Source organism: Amblyraja radiata, chromosome 39 (genome assembly GCF_010909765.2).
Source record: "Amblyraja radiata isolate CabotCenter1 chromosome 39, sAmbRad1.1.pri, whole genome shotgun sequence".
NCBI classification, from domain to species: Eukaryota; Metazoa; Chordata; class Chondrichthyes; order Rajiformes; family Rajidae; genus Amblyraja; species Amblyraja radiata.
Genome location: NC_045994.1, coordinates 8,800,858 through 8,823,352, shown reverse-complemented (window position 1 = coordinate 8,823,352; position 22,495 = coordinate 8,800,858). Strand labels below are relative to the sequence as shown.

General features: G+C 42.2%; 1 protein-coding gene across 1 annotated transcript in view; it reads right to left on the bottom strand.

Annotated features, from left to right (window-relative positions):
* Positions 1-22,495, bottom strand: part of bin3 (bridging integrator 3) — a 103,414-nt gene that overhangs the window by 28,944 nt on the left and 51,975 nt on the right. The window contains exons 7-8 of the mRNA XM_033013982.1: positions 9,240-9,381; positions 7,536-7,670 (exon numbers count right to left, since the gene is read on the bottom strand). Coding sequence (XP_032869873.1) covers positions 7,536-7,670; positions 9,240-9,381 — 277 coding nt within the window. The remainder of the gene's footprint in view (positions 1-7,535; positions 7,671-9,239; positions 9,382-22,495) is intronic.

The window sequence follows — 22,495 nt, the reverse complement described above, 5'->3', positions numbered from 1 at the left end:
TTGTGTAAATCAACATAAGCAAAGAAAACTTGTCTGTAAATAGTGCTGCTACATAGCGATGACAAAGTGTTCGAGTCTAGTCCCCAATGTCCACAAGACACACAAACATAAGACACAGAACCAGTGGTAATCCATGTCTCCCTCTTGCCTGCTCTGCCATTCTATAAGTTAATCATTTATCTCATTAACACTTTCCTGCATTGACCATTAAATCTCTTAATATGTAAAAGTGTATTGACATCTGTCTTGAATATATTCAGACCGAGTCTCCAAAGCTTTCATGCATAAATAATTCTAAATATCTGCTTCTCAGGGTGAAGAAATTTCAGCGCATCCAAGTATAGAGATAACTCTAAAGGAAGAAGATTTGTCGGAGTCACCTCTCCTTGTAGGACAATCACACTCACGTTCTTGTCTATTTACCTGGCCTATCTACAACCCCCGAAACCTCTGCACCCTCCTCACATCACCCAGTTGTGAATTATCAAAATTGGTCTGGCACAGAGGATTTAGTGGGTGGTGATGTTTTTAATCTGACTGAAGTTCCGTTACCAGTGGTGTTCCACAGGGATTACCATCGGGACCTCTGTTGGCTGTGGTGTATATCATTGATTTGGACAAAAATGTAAATGGGCAGATTAGCAAGTTTACAGATGACACACATTTGGTGGAGTTGCAGAGAGTGCAGAGGTTGTCAAAGAATACAGCAAGATTATAGGTCAATTGTAAATATGGGCGGAGAAATGGCCGATGAAATTTAATCTAAACAAGTGTCAAACTTAAGGAGGTCAAATGCAAGAGGAAAATATACAGTCAATGACGGGAGCCTTGGGAGCAATGATGTACAGAGAGATTTTGGAGTATAAGTCCATTGCTCATTGAAAGCAGCAACACAAGTGTAAAAGGTGATGAAAGTGGTGTATGGCACGCTTGCCTTCATTGCTCGGGGCATTGAGTGTAAAGGTCAGGAAGTCATGTTACAGCTGTATAAAACATTTGGAGTATCGCATGTAGTTTTAGTCACCGCATCACAGAAAGGATACAGAGGCTTTGGAGAGTGTGCAAAAAAAGATTCATGAGGATGTTGCATGGTGCAGAGAGTGCTAACTCTAAGGAGAGGGTGGATAAACCTGGGAATGTTTCCGCTGGAATATCGGTAGTCAGAGACCTAAAGGAGTACATAAAAATATGAGGCATGGATAAGGTAGAAGATTTTTCTCCCCACATACAATTGGAGTTGTACCCCAAGATCGACAAAATGCTGTAGTAACCATAGACAATAGGTGCAGGAGTAGGCCATTCGGCCCTTCGAACCTGCACCGCCATTCAATGTGATCATGGCTGATCATCCCCAATCAGTACCCCGTTCCTGCCTTCTCCCCATATCCCTTGACTCCGCTATTTTTAAGAGGCCTATCTAGCTCTCTCTTGAAAGCATCCAGAGAACCCGCCTCCACCACCCTCTGGGGCAGAGAATTCCACAGGCTCACCATTCTCTCTTGGCGGGACATGCAGCATCTTTGCAGAGAAGGAATGAGTGACGTTCCCCGTCATCCCAGACGACCCGAAACATCACCCATTGCTTCTCTCCAGAGATGCTGCCTGTCCTGCTGAGTTACTCCAGCATTTTGTGTCTATCTTCGGTATAAACCAGCATCTGCAGTTCCTTCCTACACACTCCACCCCAAGATCCTTCTGTATATCATGTTCCTAAGATTGCCGCTATTTACTGTCTATTTTTATCCTACATTTCACTTTTTTTCCCCCCCATGATGGTAATGTCAAATACTAAGGGCATAGCTATAAGGCAAGAGGGGGAAATGCTAAAGGAGATGTGTGAGGCAATTAAGAAAAAAACAATGTGGGAAGTGTCTGAAACGCACCACCTGGGGCTTGGTGGAAACAGATACAGAGTGCAACACATGTGGAAGGGGTGGCAAGGTGATGCAGTTGGGTAGAGGCTGCTCCATCACAGCACCAGAGATCCAGGTTCAACCATGACCTCGGGTGCTGACTGTGTGGAGTTTTCACGTTCTCCCACGTGGGTTTCCTCCGGGTGCTCTGACTTTCTACAACCCACAACCCAACGACGTGCAGGTCGGTAGGTTAATTGCTGCTGCAAATTGCCCCTAGTAAGTAGGGAGTGGATGGGAGAGTAGGATAACATAGAATAAGTGTGGACGGGGGATCAATGGTCGCCGTGGACTTGGTGGCCTGGAGGGCCCGTTTCCATGCTATATCTTTCAATTCAATCCAAAGACACATGAACATGCAGAGAAGGGATAGGTACTATTCTGTGTTCTATAAAAACAATATGCTGTCAGGGATGTGTGGGCAGCTGGAAAATCTGGGAGGGGGTGTACATTTAAAAAAATGCTTGGGTACCTTTGATAGAGATTATACTTGGAATACCAACATTAAATGACCAACATGGAAATTCAAGAGAGGAGTGAGATAAATTTGACATTTTTGCAGCTTTTGTCAAAAGGCGACTGCAATTTTTGGAAAATCCCAACCTCTTCAGAAACCATGTGAAAATGATTACAAATTGCAGCAAAATCACAGAACACACCAGATTGAACCAAAGGGGATGATGCACTTTAAACTGTGGAATTTTTAACTCTGTGAGGCAACACGCCCTCATGGAACAAGAATAGTGGGAGGAGGAGAAATCAGGGGATCTATGAGGCTTTCAGTTAGTTTGGTTAGAAAGTGTATAGGAAAAGTAAAAGCAAAGTATTATCACGAGGGAGACTAACATTCCCAGGAATCAATGGGAAAGCCTCAATCAGTTCAAACTCAAGTACAATTGATAGAGCAAAGGGAAAGATACCAAGTGCAGACTATAGTTTTATCAGTTCCATATCGTCAATGGCAAGAGATGAATTAAATAGTATCCCAGCTTATTGAAGGACTGTTCAGAAGCCTAATAATGGAGGGGATGAAGGTGTTCCTGAATTTGGCTGTGCATGCTTTCAAGCTTTTGGCCTTTCTTCTCCATACCTTCTTGAAAAAAAATGTAATGACTCCACTCCGCTGTGAGTCCCTGGCAGGAGTATGGAGGATGTCATTATCCATGCACAGGAAGAACACAACAGTGGAGGGTAAAAGGTGGAAGAAACACACCATCTCCCAAACTAGCCAACCACCTGCCCTGTCGTGCCTTTTGCCTCTTCCGTTGCCAAGGTTGTGAGCTCCACAATAACCACCTCAGAACCCACAACACCTTGTTAGAAGCACGGTATCCTTGATTTCCAAGGACAGCCGAAGAAGAAAAAAAACACCAACAATGATTGCTGGGGTTGATAGCCCGTCACTTGGTTGTAATTATATGTAATGCCCCACAACAATGATTTCTTGGGCAATGTTCCAAGTGGTGCAGATCACACAAAAGAGGATGTTTAAAAGAGGAAGTCAGTGAGTGCACAATTAGCTTGTTATGTTTACAATAACTTTAACCTGCATTACTCAGTGTGTTCCTGCTCTGAAGGGGATGATTAAAAAGGATCTGTGATCCTCATAATCTTGGTCTCCACACAAACCATAAGTCCCTTCTGTGTATAGAAGCACATATCAGGTGCAACCAAAGCTGGGACATCACAACTGCTCTGAAACCTTGAATAACAACAGCAGCAAGATTCGTCATTGCTGCCCTTATTATATAGGAGAGGCATTGGCACAGTGATGCCAGACAGGAGTAATAGAGCAGCCCGCTATAATGCCTACCATTGTGTTTTTGCCTCGCAGTTCCCTGCGACTTTATACAGCAGGCACTAAAACAGGGTTCAATCAACACTTGAAAAATTAATCCCCATCAAATTTATCTCTAAATGTACAGGGACAAACCTGTGTGTCTGGAAACCATTGTAGAAACAAGGAACTGCAGATGCTGGTTTACAAAAACCCCCCACAAAGTGCTGGACTAACTCAGCGGTTCGGGCAGTATCTCCATAGACAATGGAATGGTGACGTTTCAGGTCGGGGAACATCGCCCATCCATGTTCTCCAAAGATGCAGCCTGGTCCGCTGAGTTACTCCAGCAATTTGTGTCTTCTGTCTGGAAGCCATTATTGAGTTACCTGGGCCATTCAATTGAGTTTCAGGCATGTGTGCTCCACATAGCCTGCCCATCTGAATCAACCAAGCACAGATATAACCAGTTCTTCAGCACTGGCGATGTTATTGCAGAAGGGATTTCACATATTGATTCACTTAACCTGTCAGGTTTTCAGCTGAACACTTGTGCTCGGGTCTCAAAGGCCTGCTGGATCTCCCGGTTGCTAACCATTTTAACTCCTCTTCCCATTCCCACACTGACCTTTCTATCCTGGGGCTCCTTCACTGCCAGAGTGATGCCACACGCAAACTGGAGGAACAGCACCTCATATTCCACTTGGGTAGCTTACAACCCAACGGTATGAACATTGATTTTGCCAATATTAGGTAACTAACTAACTAAAGGTCAGAGCTACAGCGAGCAGTTGTACAGATGGATTGCTTTCTCTGGAACGCCTGAGATTACAAGGTTACAGGAAGGCCTGATGGAGGTATATAAAACTACTAGACCAATTGCAGACCCGTTGGGTCTGTTCCCCCAACGTGCGGTTGTGGGGGGGGGGGAGGCGGCATGCAGTGTCACACACACTAACTATCCCCCCCTACACATGCTAATTACCCCCCTTGATATTATATTAATATTATTCATTTGCTCCTTTTACCCCATAAGCACCCTATCTACTGACGCATAGCCCCCAACTTGCAGTCACATCTAGAGAGGGGGGGGGCAGGGGTAGAGAGTGAGGGCAGAGAGAGAATGGGCAGAGACAGATAGAGAGGCAGAGACCGAGAGAGAGGGGAAAGAGGGAGAGGGGGTGGAGGGGAGGAGAAGAGGGACGGTGGGTGAGGGGGGAAAGGTGGGGGAGGAGGGGAGAGAGGGAGGGGAGGAGAGAGGGGGAGAGAAAGAGGGTAGAGAGAGAGGGGGGGGGAGAGAGGGGGAAGGGGGGAGAGAGAGGGGGTGCTGAGTGAGGGGGAGAGAGAGGGGTGCTGAGAGGGGATGGGGTGAGGGGAGGGGGAGAGGTGGGGAGTAGGGGGTGTGGAGGGGAGGGGGGTTTAGAGGAGGAAGGGTGGGGGAGGGGAGGAGGGGGAGAAAAAGAGGGGAGAAAGAGAGGGGGGAGAGAGAGGGGGGGAGAGAGAGGGAGGGGGAGAGAGAGTGGGGGGAGAGAGAGTGGGGGGAGAGAGAGTGGGGGGAGAGAGAGTGGGGGGAGAGAGAGTGGGGGGAGAGAGAGGGGGGGGGGGAGAGGTGGGAAGAGAGAGGAGGGGAGACCAACTTTTTACTTCAACCCAAACCCCCCAAACAACCATTTGCAGGCAGTGCCTTTTTACTTCAAACCAACCATATTTTCATTTTCAAACCACATTAAGGTCACTCACAGTTGAGTAGACATGTGTTCAGTGTTCCTGGTTTTATAGTCCCTCCCCCTCCCTCCAGCAGGGGCAGCAGAGAGAATGGTGATTTAAAAATAATCATTAATATCTCTCTGATTTTTCATCTCTTCCGGTCCAGGAAGGCAGACGTGGGCTCTGAGCGAGGTGGCCAAAAATGACGGTCGTAGGTGGAGGCGTTCTCTCAGAAATCGCAGCACAGTGGACCAAAAGCAGTCAAGATCAGACTTTTAGTAATATAGATGAGTGGCATAGATAGGGTAGACAGTCAGAATTTTTTTCCCAGGATGGAAAAAGCACATACCAGAGGACATCGCTTTAAGGTGAGAGAGGCAAAATTTAAAGGAGATATGCAGGGCAAGTTGTTTTAACACAGTGGGCAGTGAGTGCCAGGAACGTGCTGCTGGGGGTAGAGCCTGAAGCAGATACTTTAATAGCATTTAAAAGCCTTTTGGATAGACATAGGGATATGCAGGGAATGGAGGGATATGGGTTATGTGCAGGTAGATAAGTAATGATCCTGGCATCATGTTCGCCACAGCAATTGTGGGCCAAAGGGCCAGCTCTTGTGTTGCACTGTTATAAGGTTCTATAAATCTAAATTACAATTAGAGGCAGAGGAAATAAGGTGTCCATAAAAAGGACAAAGATTTCAGAATCATTTTCTCAATCAATGTTACATTCTGAGGAAATGTTTGTCCTCCAGACTTGAAGAAAAATCCACAAGTTTCAAAAACTTGTGAAATGCAGCAAACTGAACATTAATGCTAATCACTCTAACCTTCTGAAGTAAAGTAAAAAGTAAAGTAGCCTTTATTGTCATTTCGTTCGAAATGCTTCGTTTGTTTCGTTTCGTTCGTTCGTATTGAAATTTTGTTGCCTTGCAGTCATACATATAACGAAAATGACAAAAACACACAATAAACACAAATTTAACATCCACCACAGTGAGTTCACCAGGCACCTCCTCACTGTGATGGAAGGCAAAAATCTTAAAGTCCTTGTCTCTTCCCTCCTTGCTCTCCCTCTGCTCCGAGGCGACCTGTGAGCTCCCGACGCTGTCGTCCTCCGAGGTCAGGTCGCTGCTGCCGCCGGAACGCCACAGCTCCGTTGTCGGGTCACCGCTGCCGCCGGAACGCCACAGCTCCGTTGTCGGGTCACCACTGCCGCTGCCGCCGGAACGCCACAGCTCCGATGCCGGGTCACCGCTGTCGCTGCCGCCGGAACGCCACAGCTCCGATGTTGCCGCTGGAACGCTGCCCCAGCTCCGAGGCCGCCAGCTCCGCCATTAGGCCTCGAATCAGACGGAGAATACGGGGGATACGACAAGAGAAGTCGCATCCCCCCGAAGGAAGAGACCAAAAACACGTTTCTCCCCCCCCCCCCCTCACACAACATAATAAAATAAAAATAAAACCAAAAATTAACTAAAACAGGACAAAAGAACAAACAACGAAAGAAAAAACAAACGGACTGCAGGCGAGCCGCAGCTGCTAAGGCAGCGCCGCCATCTTGGAAACACACATTCCATAGAACAAGCACCTGTCAATGACTGACCAGCTACCAAAAGAACCCATTCTTCTGCTGCAGTGTTGGACAAATAACTGGCAATAAAAGGTAACTGGTAACGGTTGAAATATAAGAAGGTAGACAAAAGTGCTGGAGAAACCCAGCGGGTGAGGCAGCATCTATGGAGCGAAGCAAACAGGCGACGTTTTGGGTCGAGACCCTTCCTCAGAAATATAAGATGTGTGCGGAAATGAAGAAACGTTTAAGCCCCTGTCCCACTTTCCCGAGTTACTCACCAATTCTCCCGAGTTTTTCCCTTGATTCAAACTCGGAGGTGCCAGCCGTAGGTACTCGGGGCTATTTTTTTTACACGTGGACATTTATCAACATGCTGAAAAAACGCCCCGACTGACCTGATGCCCCAAGTACCTACGACTGGCATTATGAGCCGCTACAAAAGTATCTATGGACTCCTATGGACTCGCTACGGACATTCTCCGAGTTTGATTCAAGGGGAAAACTCGGGAGAATTCGTGGGTAACTCGGGAAAGTGGGACAGGGGCTTGATTCTGCTCATCGCCTACCTGGGCACGAATCAGAGCTTCAAAGCTTGGTTGAAAGTAGTCGATGCGACTGTTGTAAAACTTTGGCATCTCATCAAGAAGCTGCTTGTTTTTGGCTTCAAAATCTTCTCGAACTGGCCTTAGCTCCTCCTTTACCTACAAAATACAAACAGCATGAGAGTTGTGATGTTTGTGTCCTGCACTGCTTTGAAGCCAGTAATGAGGAATGCGAACGAGAAGTAGCAGGAAAGAAGGTTTGGAACAGCACTGGGCAAAGAAATACATTTGCAAGTGCCAAGTTCAGATGGTTCAGATTAAAGTTTGCCAGTAATTCACTGATAAAACACAGTGGAGCGAGACTCACTCTGCTGTGGAACTAACATCAGAAAGAGATTTAAGTAAAAAACTGAGGTGCAAACCAAGTGCTAAACAACAGACATCAAAAAAGCTTAGTCATAGAAACATAGAAAATAGGTGCAGGAGTAAGCCATTCGGCCCTTCGAGCCTGCACCGCCATTCAATATGATCATGGCTGATCATCCAACTCAGTATCCCATCCCTGCCTTCTCTCCATACCCCCTGATCCCTTTAGCCACAAGGGCCACATCTAACTCCCTCTTAAATATAGCCAATGAACTGGCCTCAACTACCTTCCGTGGCAGACAATTCCACAGATTCACCACTCTCTGTGTAAAAAATGATTTTCTCATCTCGGACCTAAAAGACTTCCCTCTTATCCTTAAACTGTGACCCCTAGTTCTGGACTTCCCCAACATCGGGAATAATCTTCCGGCATCTAGCCTGTCCAACCTCTTAAGAATTTTGTAAGTTTCTATAAGATCCCCCCTCAATCTTCTGAATTCTAGCGTGTACAAGCCGAGTCTATCCAGTCTTTCTTCATATGAAAGTCCTGCCATCCCAGGAATCAGTCTGGTGAACCTTCTCTGTACTCCCTCTATGGCAAGAATGTCTTTCCTCAGATTGGGAGACCAAAACTGTACGCAATACTCCAGGTGTGGTCTCACCAACACCCTGTACAACTGCATCTTATAAGGAGCAGAAAGGTTCTGCAATCCTTTCACATCCAGTTGTGATTAACGGTGGAGAATTAAACAACTAACAAGCCAGGTGACTCTCTGAATGTTGGTCCCAGAAACAGAACTGAAATTGTTCATGACAATCGCTCCACTCTTTTAAACCTCTACTCCAACAGCAGTTTATCCTGTGTCTGTGCACTGAGGATGGCTTGATTGTAATCATTTATAGCCATTCTGCTGAATGGATGGCATGCAACAAACAAAAAGCTATTCACCCTACCTGGGTACATGTGACAATAAACTAAACTAAACTTGGAGCAGGCTCCTGGACAATCTTTGTCCTAAATGATGTTGGGACTCAGAATATGAGCTTTAAAGTCAAAGATGATGCATTTGTAGCCAAGTTCATCCAGAAATGCCCAATGAACTATCTATTTTGGCTTCTCTCCATGACCCCCATAATTACAGAAGCAATTCTTCAGCCATTTCGATTCACTCCATGACACATAAGTAAAAACAGGTGGCATTGTTTACAGCAAAGGCTATGGGTTTTCAGCCAAAGCCCTATGGTCTCAACCTGAAATGTCAACCATCCCAGATGCTGCTTGACTTGCTGAGTTCTCCAGATGCCATCTGCAATCTCTCGTGTCTCCAAAGATAAATCAAGGATCATCTTGCTCCTACTTACCTGGTGAAGCTTCACCAGCACAGGTCCAGATTTCTCCTTCTCTTCATACTTCTCCACTTTGGATTGTAATCTTTTGTAATCTTGTAAAGTCTGTTCTCGTCTCTTTACTGCCATGTTGAGACTTGGGAAAACATTGCCGAACCTAGCAAAAAATAAAATGAGGAAAAACTAGTAAAATGTCACAGTTAAGAACCTAAATAGAATTCAGTTAGAAATTGGAGCACGGAATCCAAAGAACAGGCTGAAATTTGAGTAAATTGCAATCAAAAATGGGCAATAGCTATTTTGCAAGTTATATTTCAAAGGCACATAGGACTTTAAGTCGCTGCCTCAAAAAGGCTGGCAGTATCATCAAAGACCCACACCATCCTGGCCACACACTCATCTCCCTGCTACCTTCAGGTAGAAGGTACAGGAGCCTGAAGACTGCAACAACCAGGTTCAGGAATAGCTACTTCCCCACAGCCATCAGGCTATTAAACCTGGCTCGGACAAAACTCTGATTATTAATAACCACTTTCTGTTATTTGCACTTTACCAGTTTATTTATTCATGTGTGTATATATTTATATCATGGTATATGGATACATTTATCTGTTTTGTAGTAAATGCCTACTATTTTCTGTGTGCTTAAGCAAAGCAAGAATTTAATTTCCTATACAGGGACACATGACAATAAACTCACTTGAACTTGAACTTGAACTAATCAGAGATGACCAGTAGGGCTTTGTTAATCTGATTGAATTTTTTGAGTAGGTAACGCGATGTATTGACGAGGGGTTTATACTGTGGGACTGACTCGAAGACTTTATTATCTTTCACAAAAATATAAATCAAGTTTTTCAGTGTATTTATGTAGATGCTGATGATCTGAAGCATCACCCAGAAAGGTTTAGGTGGTTCTTCCCCTTCCTCTGCGTTGATGTGCTTACTCAAAAAACAGAAAACATTGGAAACACTCAGCAGGTCAGGAAAGAGAAAGAGTTAACATCTCAAGTTGAAGTGCCTTCGTCAGAAATGTGAAACAATTCTGTCCAAAGGTCTTTGGCCCGTGATGTTAATGCTGTTTCTCTCTGCACAGATGCTGCCTGACTTCCTGAGTGTCTCCAGTATTTTCTGTATATATATCCCTATGTACCTCCATATAGCAATGTTACAAAATTTTGAGATTTTAAAAATCAAGTCTGTAATTTATCCCATCAGATAAAGCATAAAAATAAGTTTAATTTGACACCTAATTCACTTTCATATCTCAAGTATTTAAAAAGTTATGGCCATTTTCATACTGGGAAATGAGCATCTTGTTCCCTATTGATTTTCTATGGACATAACAAAAAAGCTGTGATCGTGAACAGTCAAAAGCCCATAACTTTCTTAAAAATTAAGAGAACTGAATGAAATTTTCAGTTATCATAGATTGAAGCATTCTGAAACAAATATAAAATAATCTTACTTGGATGACCTGAAATTAAAGCATATAATTAGTTAGTTACCTAATTGTAGCTAATTTCAGACTTCAATTACTAGATCTAAACATCTATCCATTTCTTAATAAATGATTAACATTTTTAAATAGCCTAAATATCCAAATAATATTCACAAATAATTCACAATAAAACATGATTTTAAAATCTCATTTACATTAATTTATAGGCCAAATGGAAGGAATTTAGTGTTTAATTGCTGTAAATAAATGTCCATTTAAATCAGCTTTCCAGTGGGTCCCTGTGGAACGCGCTGGTTTAGAACGTTCACATTGCGGTAGATTTGTGCCCCAAATGCCGAGAAAAATACTGCGGGATATAATGGGCCCAAAATGAGTTACTCGCAATATTAAACTTTGTATAAAGGGATCTTTAGAAGCCCTTTTTAATGTAAAAATATACAGCCAACCTTCTGTGGTTTGCTTTATGAGACCCTGCGGTTGCTGGCGGTCGCGGGTTTAGAGATTGATTTTTAAACTACTATAACTATTATTCAAGGCCTTTAAACCTAATAATAGCTTTTGCGACGGGGTCTTTCAGCGATTTTTCGTTAATAATTAACTAGGCTGAACATTTTCGATTGGAACAGCTTAGAGAAAATCGCGTTTTAAACCCGCCCCCTCTAAACGGCGCCAAAATCGCGCACACCCGCAACGGCAGATTTTCACCGACGCTTCAGGTAGGCTTTGCAACATACCTACTCCATATCCCTCCACTCAGTTCGCATTAATCAACCTGATCTCCCGGTGGCTCAGCACTTTAACTCCCCCTCCCATTGTGAATCCGACCTTTCTGTCCTGGACCTCCTCCATGGCCAGAGTGAGTCCTACCGCAAATTGGAGGAGCAGCACCTCATATTTAGCTTGGGTAGTTTACACCCCAGCGGCATGAACATTGACTTCTCCAATTTCAGGTAGTCCTTGCTTTCTCCCTCCTTCCCCTCCCCTACCCCACCAATTATTTAATGACGTACATAATGTCCTATTTGCCTGCGACCAACCTTCAAAGCATATCCCTGGATAGGAGGCACTTTGGCAACATTCCAAGGATAAGTTAAAATATTTTGTAAATCTAAGATATTAAATGTACACCAACATCATGCATGAAAATCAAACATGAGAGAATGAAAATGGGCACAGTGGCCATTTTAAATACGTCCAAGTATTTTTCCTAAACATATGCGTACCACAGATCTTTTGTCAGATGTTAATTGCAACGCGTTGAGTAGTTTTTCTCTCTCCAGCATTCCCAGGTCATTAGCAGGAGCAGAGCACCATTACTACAAAAATGCATCTTAATGATAATATAGGCAGGATTCCCTTCCAGTGATGTTGTGACAAGACTGCTTTGGAACATTCAGTCATTAGAAGGGGTCTTTACAGATTAACAGAAACATGCTGTAATTCAAAGTAATTGAACGATCAACAGACGAGGAACACTAGAGAAACACAGAGGAATCAAACAGCCTAATCCTGCCTTAAAAGGAACTGAAGACGCTGGCTTATACCAAACATAGACACAAAGTGCTGGAGTAACTCAGTGGGTCAGACAGCATCCCTGAAGAAATAGGTTTGGGTGACGTCCTGACCCAAAACGCCACCCATCCTTTTTCTCCAGAAATGCTGAGTTATGCCAGCTCAATTCACATATAATTCTGCTAAGAAACTGAACTGAAGGGTCCCGACCCAAAATGTCATCTATCCATGTTCTCCGGCGATGCTGCCTGAGCCGCTGAGTTAGTCCTGCACTTTATGTCCTTTTTTTTGTAAACCAGCATCTGCAGTTACGTGTTTATGCTCAACAGATTCAGTGCATAAGCATAACTTCACTGCAACACAGACTGTGCGATGCTAACTGTGTCGATAGGAATAAAACTAGCCATGGTTCTGAAACCTCCCATGTCAAACTTCAGAGTGAGTGCTTTGACTGCTGTCATGGTTTTAACCAACACTGACCTGCATTATTTGTATTGACTTTGAACCTAGGTGGAGCACCTTCATTAGATTCGCTTCATTCGATTGCTGGCAGCACGTTATTGGAAGAAAGGTTTAACCACAAGGACTGAAGTTGAAAAGTTTTTGTGCAATTCTGAATAACCTTGTGGTGTGAAAGTACATATCAGACATGCATACAGAGAGGGGTCAAGGAGATTTTCAGTCACAGAACGTAGATACAGATTTGTTGCATTACAATCAACAGGAAATAAAAAAAGAACAACAAACAAAATCACAGCACACAGGGATACATGTTTAAGATGTTGCAAAATCTATTAATCTCCAAATTCAAGGTAAGATAGTGACGGGAAACAAGGCACCAAGTGAACTACAAGAAGTTGCGGGGGTTTCAATTCAATAACATTCCTTTCAAGGTGATAACAATAGGTCATTTTCACATAGAAGCAAAAATGAATTTGCATTCTACTGCACAATGGAAGAATCATGTGATTGATCAAACGTCAACTGTACAGCCAAGATTGTAGGCAGTCCGAGACTTGAAAAAAACAAGAACACAATAAAAAAACCAAGAAGTGTGGAGAGAAAATGCAACATACGCCTGAAATATTGGGGCATGAAACAACAATGAACGGCTTTAACTACCAAAATATTTCATTTATTAACATCAAGGGTGATAGAAATCACGTGGAGAGGGAAGTTGAAGAAAATATGTGTTGAAGCAACCAGATGAAATTCAAACAATACACAAGTACAGCCTTTTCAGTCAGCTGGGCCCACTCCACCACTGAATTATCTCAAGGCTGATATGTTGATCATTTAACAAACTGCTTTTGAAATGGGTGAAAAGCAGCACTGGATCTCAATGTCCTGTGCACTGGAAGACTGACAGATGACTGCATCATTACAAGAGTCAGGTTTTATTAATGTTTGCAGAAATTTTACAGCATTCAAAGAAGGCTTCTATTCATTAAGTTTGGGCGCGTTCTTTGGTCAAAGACCAGGATAAATGAAAAAAGCGGTTTGCATCCAGTTCCACCGATTCCCAAATCTGAAACAAACACACGATGCCAGGAATTCACGAAAAGGGATGTGATCACGATTTTCAAGCAACTTGATTTGAACATCATCTTTGCAATATATTCCAATCTCATGCAAACAGTACTGCGTATACATTTTTTTCAGTAAAGCTAATTGCACTTATGTGAGAGAAATCTGTCCTTCTTACTCACTCCAAACCATATGTAACTCCAAAACGAACAGGGACCTGGTAGTGGGTCGCCGAGAATGAAGGAGGACCCAGTGAAGGTGGGGGGTGGGGTGGCGCCAAGTACAGGGAGAGACCCGGCCGGGGGGGGCCTGTTGCCACGTGCGTCAGCAGGCAATAGATAGGACAGCTCGGTAACAGTTGTATGACTGTCGGCGCCAAAATGTGGCAACACTTGTACTGCCTAGGTGAGGTCTGCTACCTGATTTTACCGGGCTGCATGCAAAACAAAGCATTTCACTGTACCTAGGTACATGCGACAATAAAGTATCATTGAATCTACAAATGCAAAATATTGCAGATATTAGAATAACATAAAAAAAAAACAAGAAAACAGCAACGCGGGTAAAAGGTAATGCCATATGTATTAATGAAGAATGTAAAGCAACTCAAGATTGACGCGGTGCTAAGGACGACCTTACATCGGGATGACAGATGGCACAATGGGCTAAGTGTTCGGCTGGCAACCGGAAGGTAGCCGGTTCGAATCCCGCTTGGAGTGCATACTGTCGTTGTGTCCTTGGGCAAGACACTTCACCCACCTTTGCCTGTGTGTGAATGTGTGTGAATGTGTGTGAGTGATTGGTGGTGGTCGGAGGGGCCGTAGGTGCAGATTGGCAGCCACGCTTCCGTCAGTCTGCCCTAGGGCAGCTGTGGCTACAGAAGTAGCTTACCACCACCGAGCGTGACTGAGGAGTGAATGAATAATGCGATGTAAAGCGCCTTGAGTATTAGAAAGGCGCTATATAAATCCCATCCATATATATATATATATCTTGCACATTTCAAAAACTCAAGATCTCTAAATGTTTTAATGCCACAAAGAACTTCTGAAGTTTTGCAATGCTAAAACCAAAGTACCCACTTCATGCACAAGATCCTTCAAACACCAAATGATAAGTTTGTTTTACTGATGTTGTCTGAGGAGATAACACTGTGTCACACACCAGAATGAATTTCTATCATCTTTTTCAAGTGCAATGTAAACTTTTGTATCAAATTCCAAGAGGGGAAAAATAAATTTAAGGCCATGTATTTTATCAGAGCAACTGAGAACAATTTGGCTAAATTATGCACATGGCAGAATTATTTAATTTGGCAACTCAGGATCCATCAGTAGGGGGTTTATGAGAATGAAAAATATGCCATATCTTCCAAGTGAAAATGCACTTATCTATTGCAATGCAATAAAAATTGGACATCATACCGTACTGTATTATGTATCTTGCAATTGATATCTGAAATGTTGCTCTTGGTAAACAGAGCTAAAACTTCCCGCTCAAATTTAACCTTGCATGCTGCTAGGAAAACAGCAAATAGCGTAACCAGAACCTGTTCAGTGGTACGGATTTTTTTTGCATAAAGTGCAAGCAGCTTTATCAGCACTTTACATTCCCGTAGAAAATCAGTAGTGGTTGACCACACAACTATTTTAGCTGAAATGGACAACACACCAGACACTGCTGGATTGAGTCAACTCATTTTTCAACTTCTTTTGAGTCACCAAAAGTCAACACTTGGAAATGTTTCTTTTGCTGAAATTTTCCAGTACATGCATGTGCAAAATAAAAACAAATCAGTAACAGTAAATGATGCGTTTAATTTTCAAATACATTTTGGAAAAAGTGTTGATGTTAAAAAATACATAAATCATACACTTTATCCCTTGACACTTCCAAGTAGAATTTACCAATTGTAGTAAAAAATATATCAAGAATCCTCTGGCCTTGCAGTCAGGCAACAGAGCATCCATCCAGTAACTATGATGTGATTATCACCTGCAAGTATATATTTAAAATAATAGTAATTCTGAGGAGCAGAGTTAACATTTCAGGTGATCCCAAAAAGCCTGAATTTCAATGACAATCTCTGGAAATGAATGATCGGGGAAAATCTTCTTTAGACTCAAGGTTTAAAATATTTAACTGTAAATATTATACACAGTATTTTTCATTGTCATTACAGAGTTCTTGTTAATGTGCAAACTTAAGGCCATTATGTAAAAGACTGAACATGATCTACTTTCTTCAAAAAATAAGCATTTTTAACCTTGCTTCGCAGGTTATGTGTCAGCTATGTCACAATTCTTGGAGTGGAGTTAAAAGTTGAAATAAAATTAGAAAAAAAACTGAATCAGGATGGATTACAACCAAAACATGATGACGGCACTCGTTTTATTTTCCCAGCCCCAGTAAACCAAAGAGTATTAAGGAACAGAAGGATCTGGGTGTAGATCCATATCTGGGTGTAAGTCCATAGATCTCCAAAGATGGCAGCATGGGTGGACAAGATGGTGAAGAAAGCATTGCAAGATGCTGAACTTCATTAGCCTGGGCAGAGGAGCATGGAGATCATGGTACAACTTTATACACTTGTTCAGCCACAGTTGGAATACTGTACAGCTTTGGCGGCAACGCTAATGGAGAATGCAGGGCAGATTTACCAGGATGTTGCTCGGATGAAACTATCCCATGTGGCTGGATAGGCTGGGTTGCTTTCTTTGGAGCAGAGGAGGCCAAGGGGAAACCCAGGAGTGGAATACGGAATAAGAAGCACAGGGAGAGTGGACGATGAGAAACCATTTCCCATAACACAGATACATCAAAAACCAGAGGGCAAGGTATTAAGCTGAAGGGTTCAGGGGAGCTGAGGGAAGGTTTTTTCACCTCGAGGGTGGGTGTAAACAACTGGAATGCACTGCCCGAGAAGGTGGCGGAAGCACAGATTCTTGCAGCATTCAAAAAGCATCGGGATAAGCACTAGAACTGGCATGGTACGGAAAGGTTAGGGGCCAAGTGCTCATAAATGGGATTAATTAAGATGGAGACCAGATGGTTGACATGGAGATGATGGCTTGTTTGTGCTCTATAAGTCTAGAGAAAAGGTTCATTGAAATTGCATTAATACATCTGTCAGCTCTCTCCCTGAAGCACATCAATGAACCAGATGCTTTTATGACAATCCAGTAGTTTCACGATCATAATTAATGATTTTAATTGTATTTAATTAGTTAATTGAATTGAAATTGTCTTCCTGACTTTTGGGGATTTTTACTCCAGTTTGGATTTTAATGGATTAATAATCAGTAGTGTCATAACTATGCTCCAATACACCTGCACCTAACTATATTAGTAAATATAAACACAATTTAATAGACCTTTTTATATATGCTACTTTGGGCAAATATGGACTGTGGCAAGGTCAGTGTATTGAAAAGTCAAAGCTAGTCTCAAGCTGAAATTTCTTGGTACTAGATTCCACAATTCCATAACAAATAAAAATTGCTTTGTATATAACATGTTTCTTCACCTGAAATCATTATTTCTTGTCATTTATGAAGTAAATTATATAGAGCAGTGGAATGCAATACACAGCATGTCAAGGCAAGTATTTAGTACGTCCATCACTGATTTTCCAGCATCCTTGGTTCCAGAGCCTTTCTGGATTATCCATTTTGCCAGACCAACAGACGTCACGGCCTCCGAGAGGAATCCAGCGATACCAGAACGGTCTGCCTAGGCCGCCGGGGAGTCAAGACACCGGCCCGCAAAGTCAGCCTCGGAAATCAGGCTATTGGAAGAGATCTGCTGGCTCCAGCCGGGCTGGAGCTCCAAACCTATGTTTGGAACTCCAAATGTTCTATGTTTGGAGTATGCATTCAAACTGATGAACAGACTGATGAACATCGGGCTGGACAATTTGTACTGATGTACTGTGGACAATTATCTGAATAGCTGAAAAATGACTAATCAATCGATATTCCTGTCTCTGAGATTCATCTTAGAAGATAGAGCTGCCAATACAGTGTTCTTGAAGAGGATCGTTGCACAGCTTGTTAAAGAGGCTTTGGTTAATGTGTAATATGTGGTAGTTGCCGCGCTGTTCGAATAAACACTGATGATTCTGATGGTGGTGATCATCCCGTCAGGTTCAAACCTGGGCACATTTAGACACTTCATGCTCTTTTCTCAAACTATGTAATTTTAATCAGCTTGTCATGTACGGACCCTTAGACAAAGGTTTATATTTTACACCTCAGACCCTCCCTTTTCTGCCCAGGAGCAATACATCAGTCATTAATAACTATAGTTGAAGATGCAGGAGATGACAAGTATTCTAGATTTTGAGAATCCCTCATCTTCGACCTGTTCCTCCAACAACCTGAGCACTTACTTCATGCCGACATAAATCATAATAAGATGTCACCTGCACAGTAAATAATATCTGCATTAAGATTGATATGGTGTTGCCAATATTAACTTTGTAGTATGATAGACAAAACCAATGGTCAGAGAAAAACTATAACAAATCACAAAGAAACATTACTATTGCAACGGTTAAGAAACATTTAGACAGGTACATGGATAGGATAGGTTTAGAGGGATATGGGTCAAACACAGGCAGAAGGGACTAGTATAGATGGGACATGTTTGTCAGTGTGGGTAAGGTGGGCCAAAGGGCCTGTTTCCATGTTGTATGACTCTACTGCAAAACAATGGCTGCATTGGCAACTAATCTCGCAGTAAAAAACCTTTGCCTGTGAACTAAGGCAGACTTTAACTGCATTGACTGGCTCACATCATTTTCAGAGGCATCTGGTGCCAAAGCAAAATGACTCAATGAATATCATACTTGTATCTAACAATGCTTTCATCACGCAAGCCCACTTTACAGAGGATTAATATGACCTTTCGTCATGAGCAGCACAAGCAGTTACTTGTGCAAGCAACAAGCTCTAACAAATACAGGCATTGTGGAGGCTGTGTATTTAGGCCCTTCAGGATATTATAGCAGAATTACGCTATTAATGACTAAGAGATGTTGCACACCTTTTCTAGAGGGTGAAAAAGTCACATCTATGTATCATTTACTTTGATGTTTTAACCAAATTGTTTTATTCTGGGAAAACAAAACAATAAAACAAAAGTGATGCAACTTACAATTCTTGGTGCTTTAACTTGATGTCATTTAAAGGAGTAAATTGCATTCATACTCTGCCACAAAATTGCATTCATACTCAATTCTCTACCACAGAAGGCTGTGGAGGCCAAGTCAATGCATATTTTTAAAGCAGAGATAGATAGATTCTTGATTAGTACGGGTGTCTGGAGTTATGGGGAGAAGGCAGGAGAATGGGATTAGGAGGGAGAGATAGATCAGCCATGATTGAATGGTGGAGTAGACTTGATGGGCCGAATGGGGATATCTAATATTCCGCACCAATTTAAAGTCAGAGTTGCAATGCTAGAAGTACAGCAACCAGTTTGCCCGTGACTAATTCCCACAAAGACAATGATAACCCAGGTAATGTTTTTAATTCATGTTGAGTGAGTGTTTAATGTTGACCCCAACAAGGGTTAGTGCCAGGGAACCTTTTGTATCCATGCTGGTAAGATGATAGAGCTCCAGTTTAAAACCTAATTCCAAAGGTATCACCTCTAATACCACAGCATTCTTTTGAACCATATTCATGTGCAGCAGCCTAGAGTTTTGTATACAAAGTGCTGGAGTAACTCAGCAGGTCAGGCATCTCTGGAGAATATGGATAGGTGAAGTTTCAGGTCGAGACCCTTCTTCAGACTGATTATAGGTGGGCGGGGGGGGGGGGGGGGGGGGGGGGGAAGATACTCCAGCACTTTGTGTCCTTTTATGTATTAACCAACATCTGCAGTTCTTTGTTTCTACAAATGTTATGGGGCGAGGGCGATACTGATAATACTGTGGCTTTTTGGCACTGTTGACTTCTAACCCTCCCAAAAATTGCAACCTAATTTAGTTACGAATGCACTCTTCAACAAAGTGTTACTCAACAAGCTACACTACGCTTGCCTTTACTTGCCCAACTAACTACTTAGATTTCTACAGATTCCACTTGTAGCGACATGCTTTCATGTGTCATACTATTTGCATATTTAAAGGCCACTGCTCCACACAGATACGCCGCCTGTGTAGGGGAAAAGACTTAATTGTCCTTATCCAAATACAATCTGAAGTCAATTAGCTCAGTAGTTCAAGATTATAGAGAATTTAACATCAGCTTCCGGTTACAGAAAAATTAACATTAACTTCAATGAACGTTCTTTGATGGGGCCAAAATAATAATGCATTCGAAAACGGACTTTCTGGGAAACTGGGAATACATTATCATTGGTAAAGATTGGAAATTGTGAAAGAGGTGATTGATTACCTCTGAGAGATTCTTATGGCTTTTAGGGTGTTTAATGTGTAGTTAAAAGGGCAATAACCTAAGAATACATTTTGACCTCATGTCTGACCATGCTCACAATGAAAAATTACCCGGTAACATGGAGCCGGAATGATGAGGAAATCTTAGAGCAGACCGATCCAAATTATTAACGATACTATTGAAATGCCACGCAACCAAAATTGATTGAAGTGAATTTATTCTGAATTTGATGGTTTAAAAATAGAGCAGCTGACAAATGGTTATATGGCAATTATTTATTTGAGTGACATAGAAACTATGAAATGTAACAGTTTGTTGTTGGCTCAGTGGTTAGTAATGGTGCCTCAGAGCCAGACATTTGTAGTTTACCTCCAGAACCTTGCACTCAGTCAGCATTCATGAGGAACATATGGATATTAAACCAAGACTCTATCTGGCTTCCAAGATGGATCTAAAATATCTAATGCCATTCATTCAACAAAGAGCACAGGATTGGCCACAGTTCCCAAGCTAAAATTTACTCACCTAATACCATACATTGACCAGATTTCTGGTCAATTTTTCACCATTATTCGCACGTTTCCTGTATTACAACACAAATGCTGTAAAGCACTATGTAATATCCTGAGATCTTAAAAAGTGCTGTATAAACCCGTCTCAATTTATTCAGAGAATGCAGAGAAGTGATTAAATATTCCACACTTGATCAATATTTTAAATTTGTTTTTTCAGAAATGTTTTTATCCCATTTCCATTTCATTTTATCTCCTTTTGTGGCCAGTGTAAGCCACTGCCTAGATGGTGGGTAACTAAAAATCACAGGTTGGTCTTTGAAGATGGTTACTATAGAAAAACAATATAATGCAGAAATAAGTTGAACTTCATGTTTGGAATCGGATACAATGCTGGGAGGGGAGGTAATTGCTAACTTGAGGTACTTCTCAAAGCCCAATAGAAAGGCCACGACCCCCTCCAAAAAAAACAAAAAAAAATCTACTATAAGTGAAAATACTCCCACTGAGCCTTAACTCTCCAAGACAAATTATGCCCAGAGGGAATGTTCCACCAGCCTGTCTTAAACTGAAAGCTGTCACAGTTAATAGGCATCAGCATCTTCTTCAAGTTTATCGGCCCCACACAACAAGAGTGTTATAATGTCTATACCAACAAGGACATGAGCTGTAATGGTACTTAATATCAACATTGAGACTACAATTACAATCAGATTTGAGAGTTAATGCAACCCCTAGCCTGCTTGATGTGTTTCTTTTCAATAAAGAGCCACCAAGAACGGGAAGGGTGTGTGCACAATGGATGCAATAGAAACCTATTGCTCCTGTGGAGAAGACAGTAAATATATTTGTCTCCGTTTTTTTACAAAAGCTGGTCTCTGCCAAACTGCGCTTACAGCCCATGCAAGAGTAATCCTGGATAGAAGCCACATGTGACCACGAACTGAGCTGTTACGCAGCTTTCTCAAAGGGCACAAGAGCCTGAATAAAAGATATTCCCTGCTTTATGAAATAAACTTTCCTAGTTTACATTGCCAACATTGCCTTCTCTTTTTCATTTGAAGAGTTCCTCTGTAATACCCACTTTTGTATTATGAAGCGTTGATACCACCAACTGATGAATATTACACAGAATAATGCTAAAGCAAGGGAATAGAAGTGTTTCTTTATCTCCAAGGGTGCAAATTCAATACTTGTCCAATAAATACAGACCTTCGTTCACCTCTTAATATATAAACTGCCACATTACACTAATTATAGAATTGTTAATCCACAGCGGTGAAAAAGCTTTGCAAACCCCTACTTAAGGATTAAGGGAGAGACTAATCTGCCAGGCACACTTGCAATGTTCTCCATGAATTGTAAGTGGGAGGACTCTCTCAGGAATATCCATTCACTGGCTCCAGCTGGCTGAACTCAAGACCAGTCCTCCCACACTCACGTACATGGAGATCAAATACCACAAAGGCCACACTGGACTATTTGGTTAAAGAGAGAGTGAGAGAGAGAGAGAGAATACGAGTGTCGCAAACCCTTAGCTGTTTAAACATGAGGTATACTCTGCCCCACTGTATCGGAAACATGTATTTAATAAGCCATGAGCTGTCACAAACCAAGCCAATGCACACACTCATTATTTTGTTTCCAGGTAAACACTTGTGGCTTCCAATCTGATCTAGATTTTGCCAATAACTTGTATTAAGCACCGAATTGCCAGTTCTGATGAAAGGCTGCTTATACGAAACATAAACTCTGCTCATCTCACTGTAGCCACCGCCTGAACCACTGAGCAAGATTTTAGTTTTTTTTTCAAAGCAAACAGTAATTGTATCTTTGATGCATTGCAACACATTT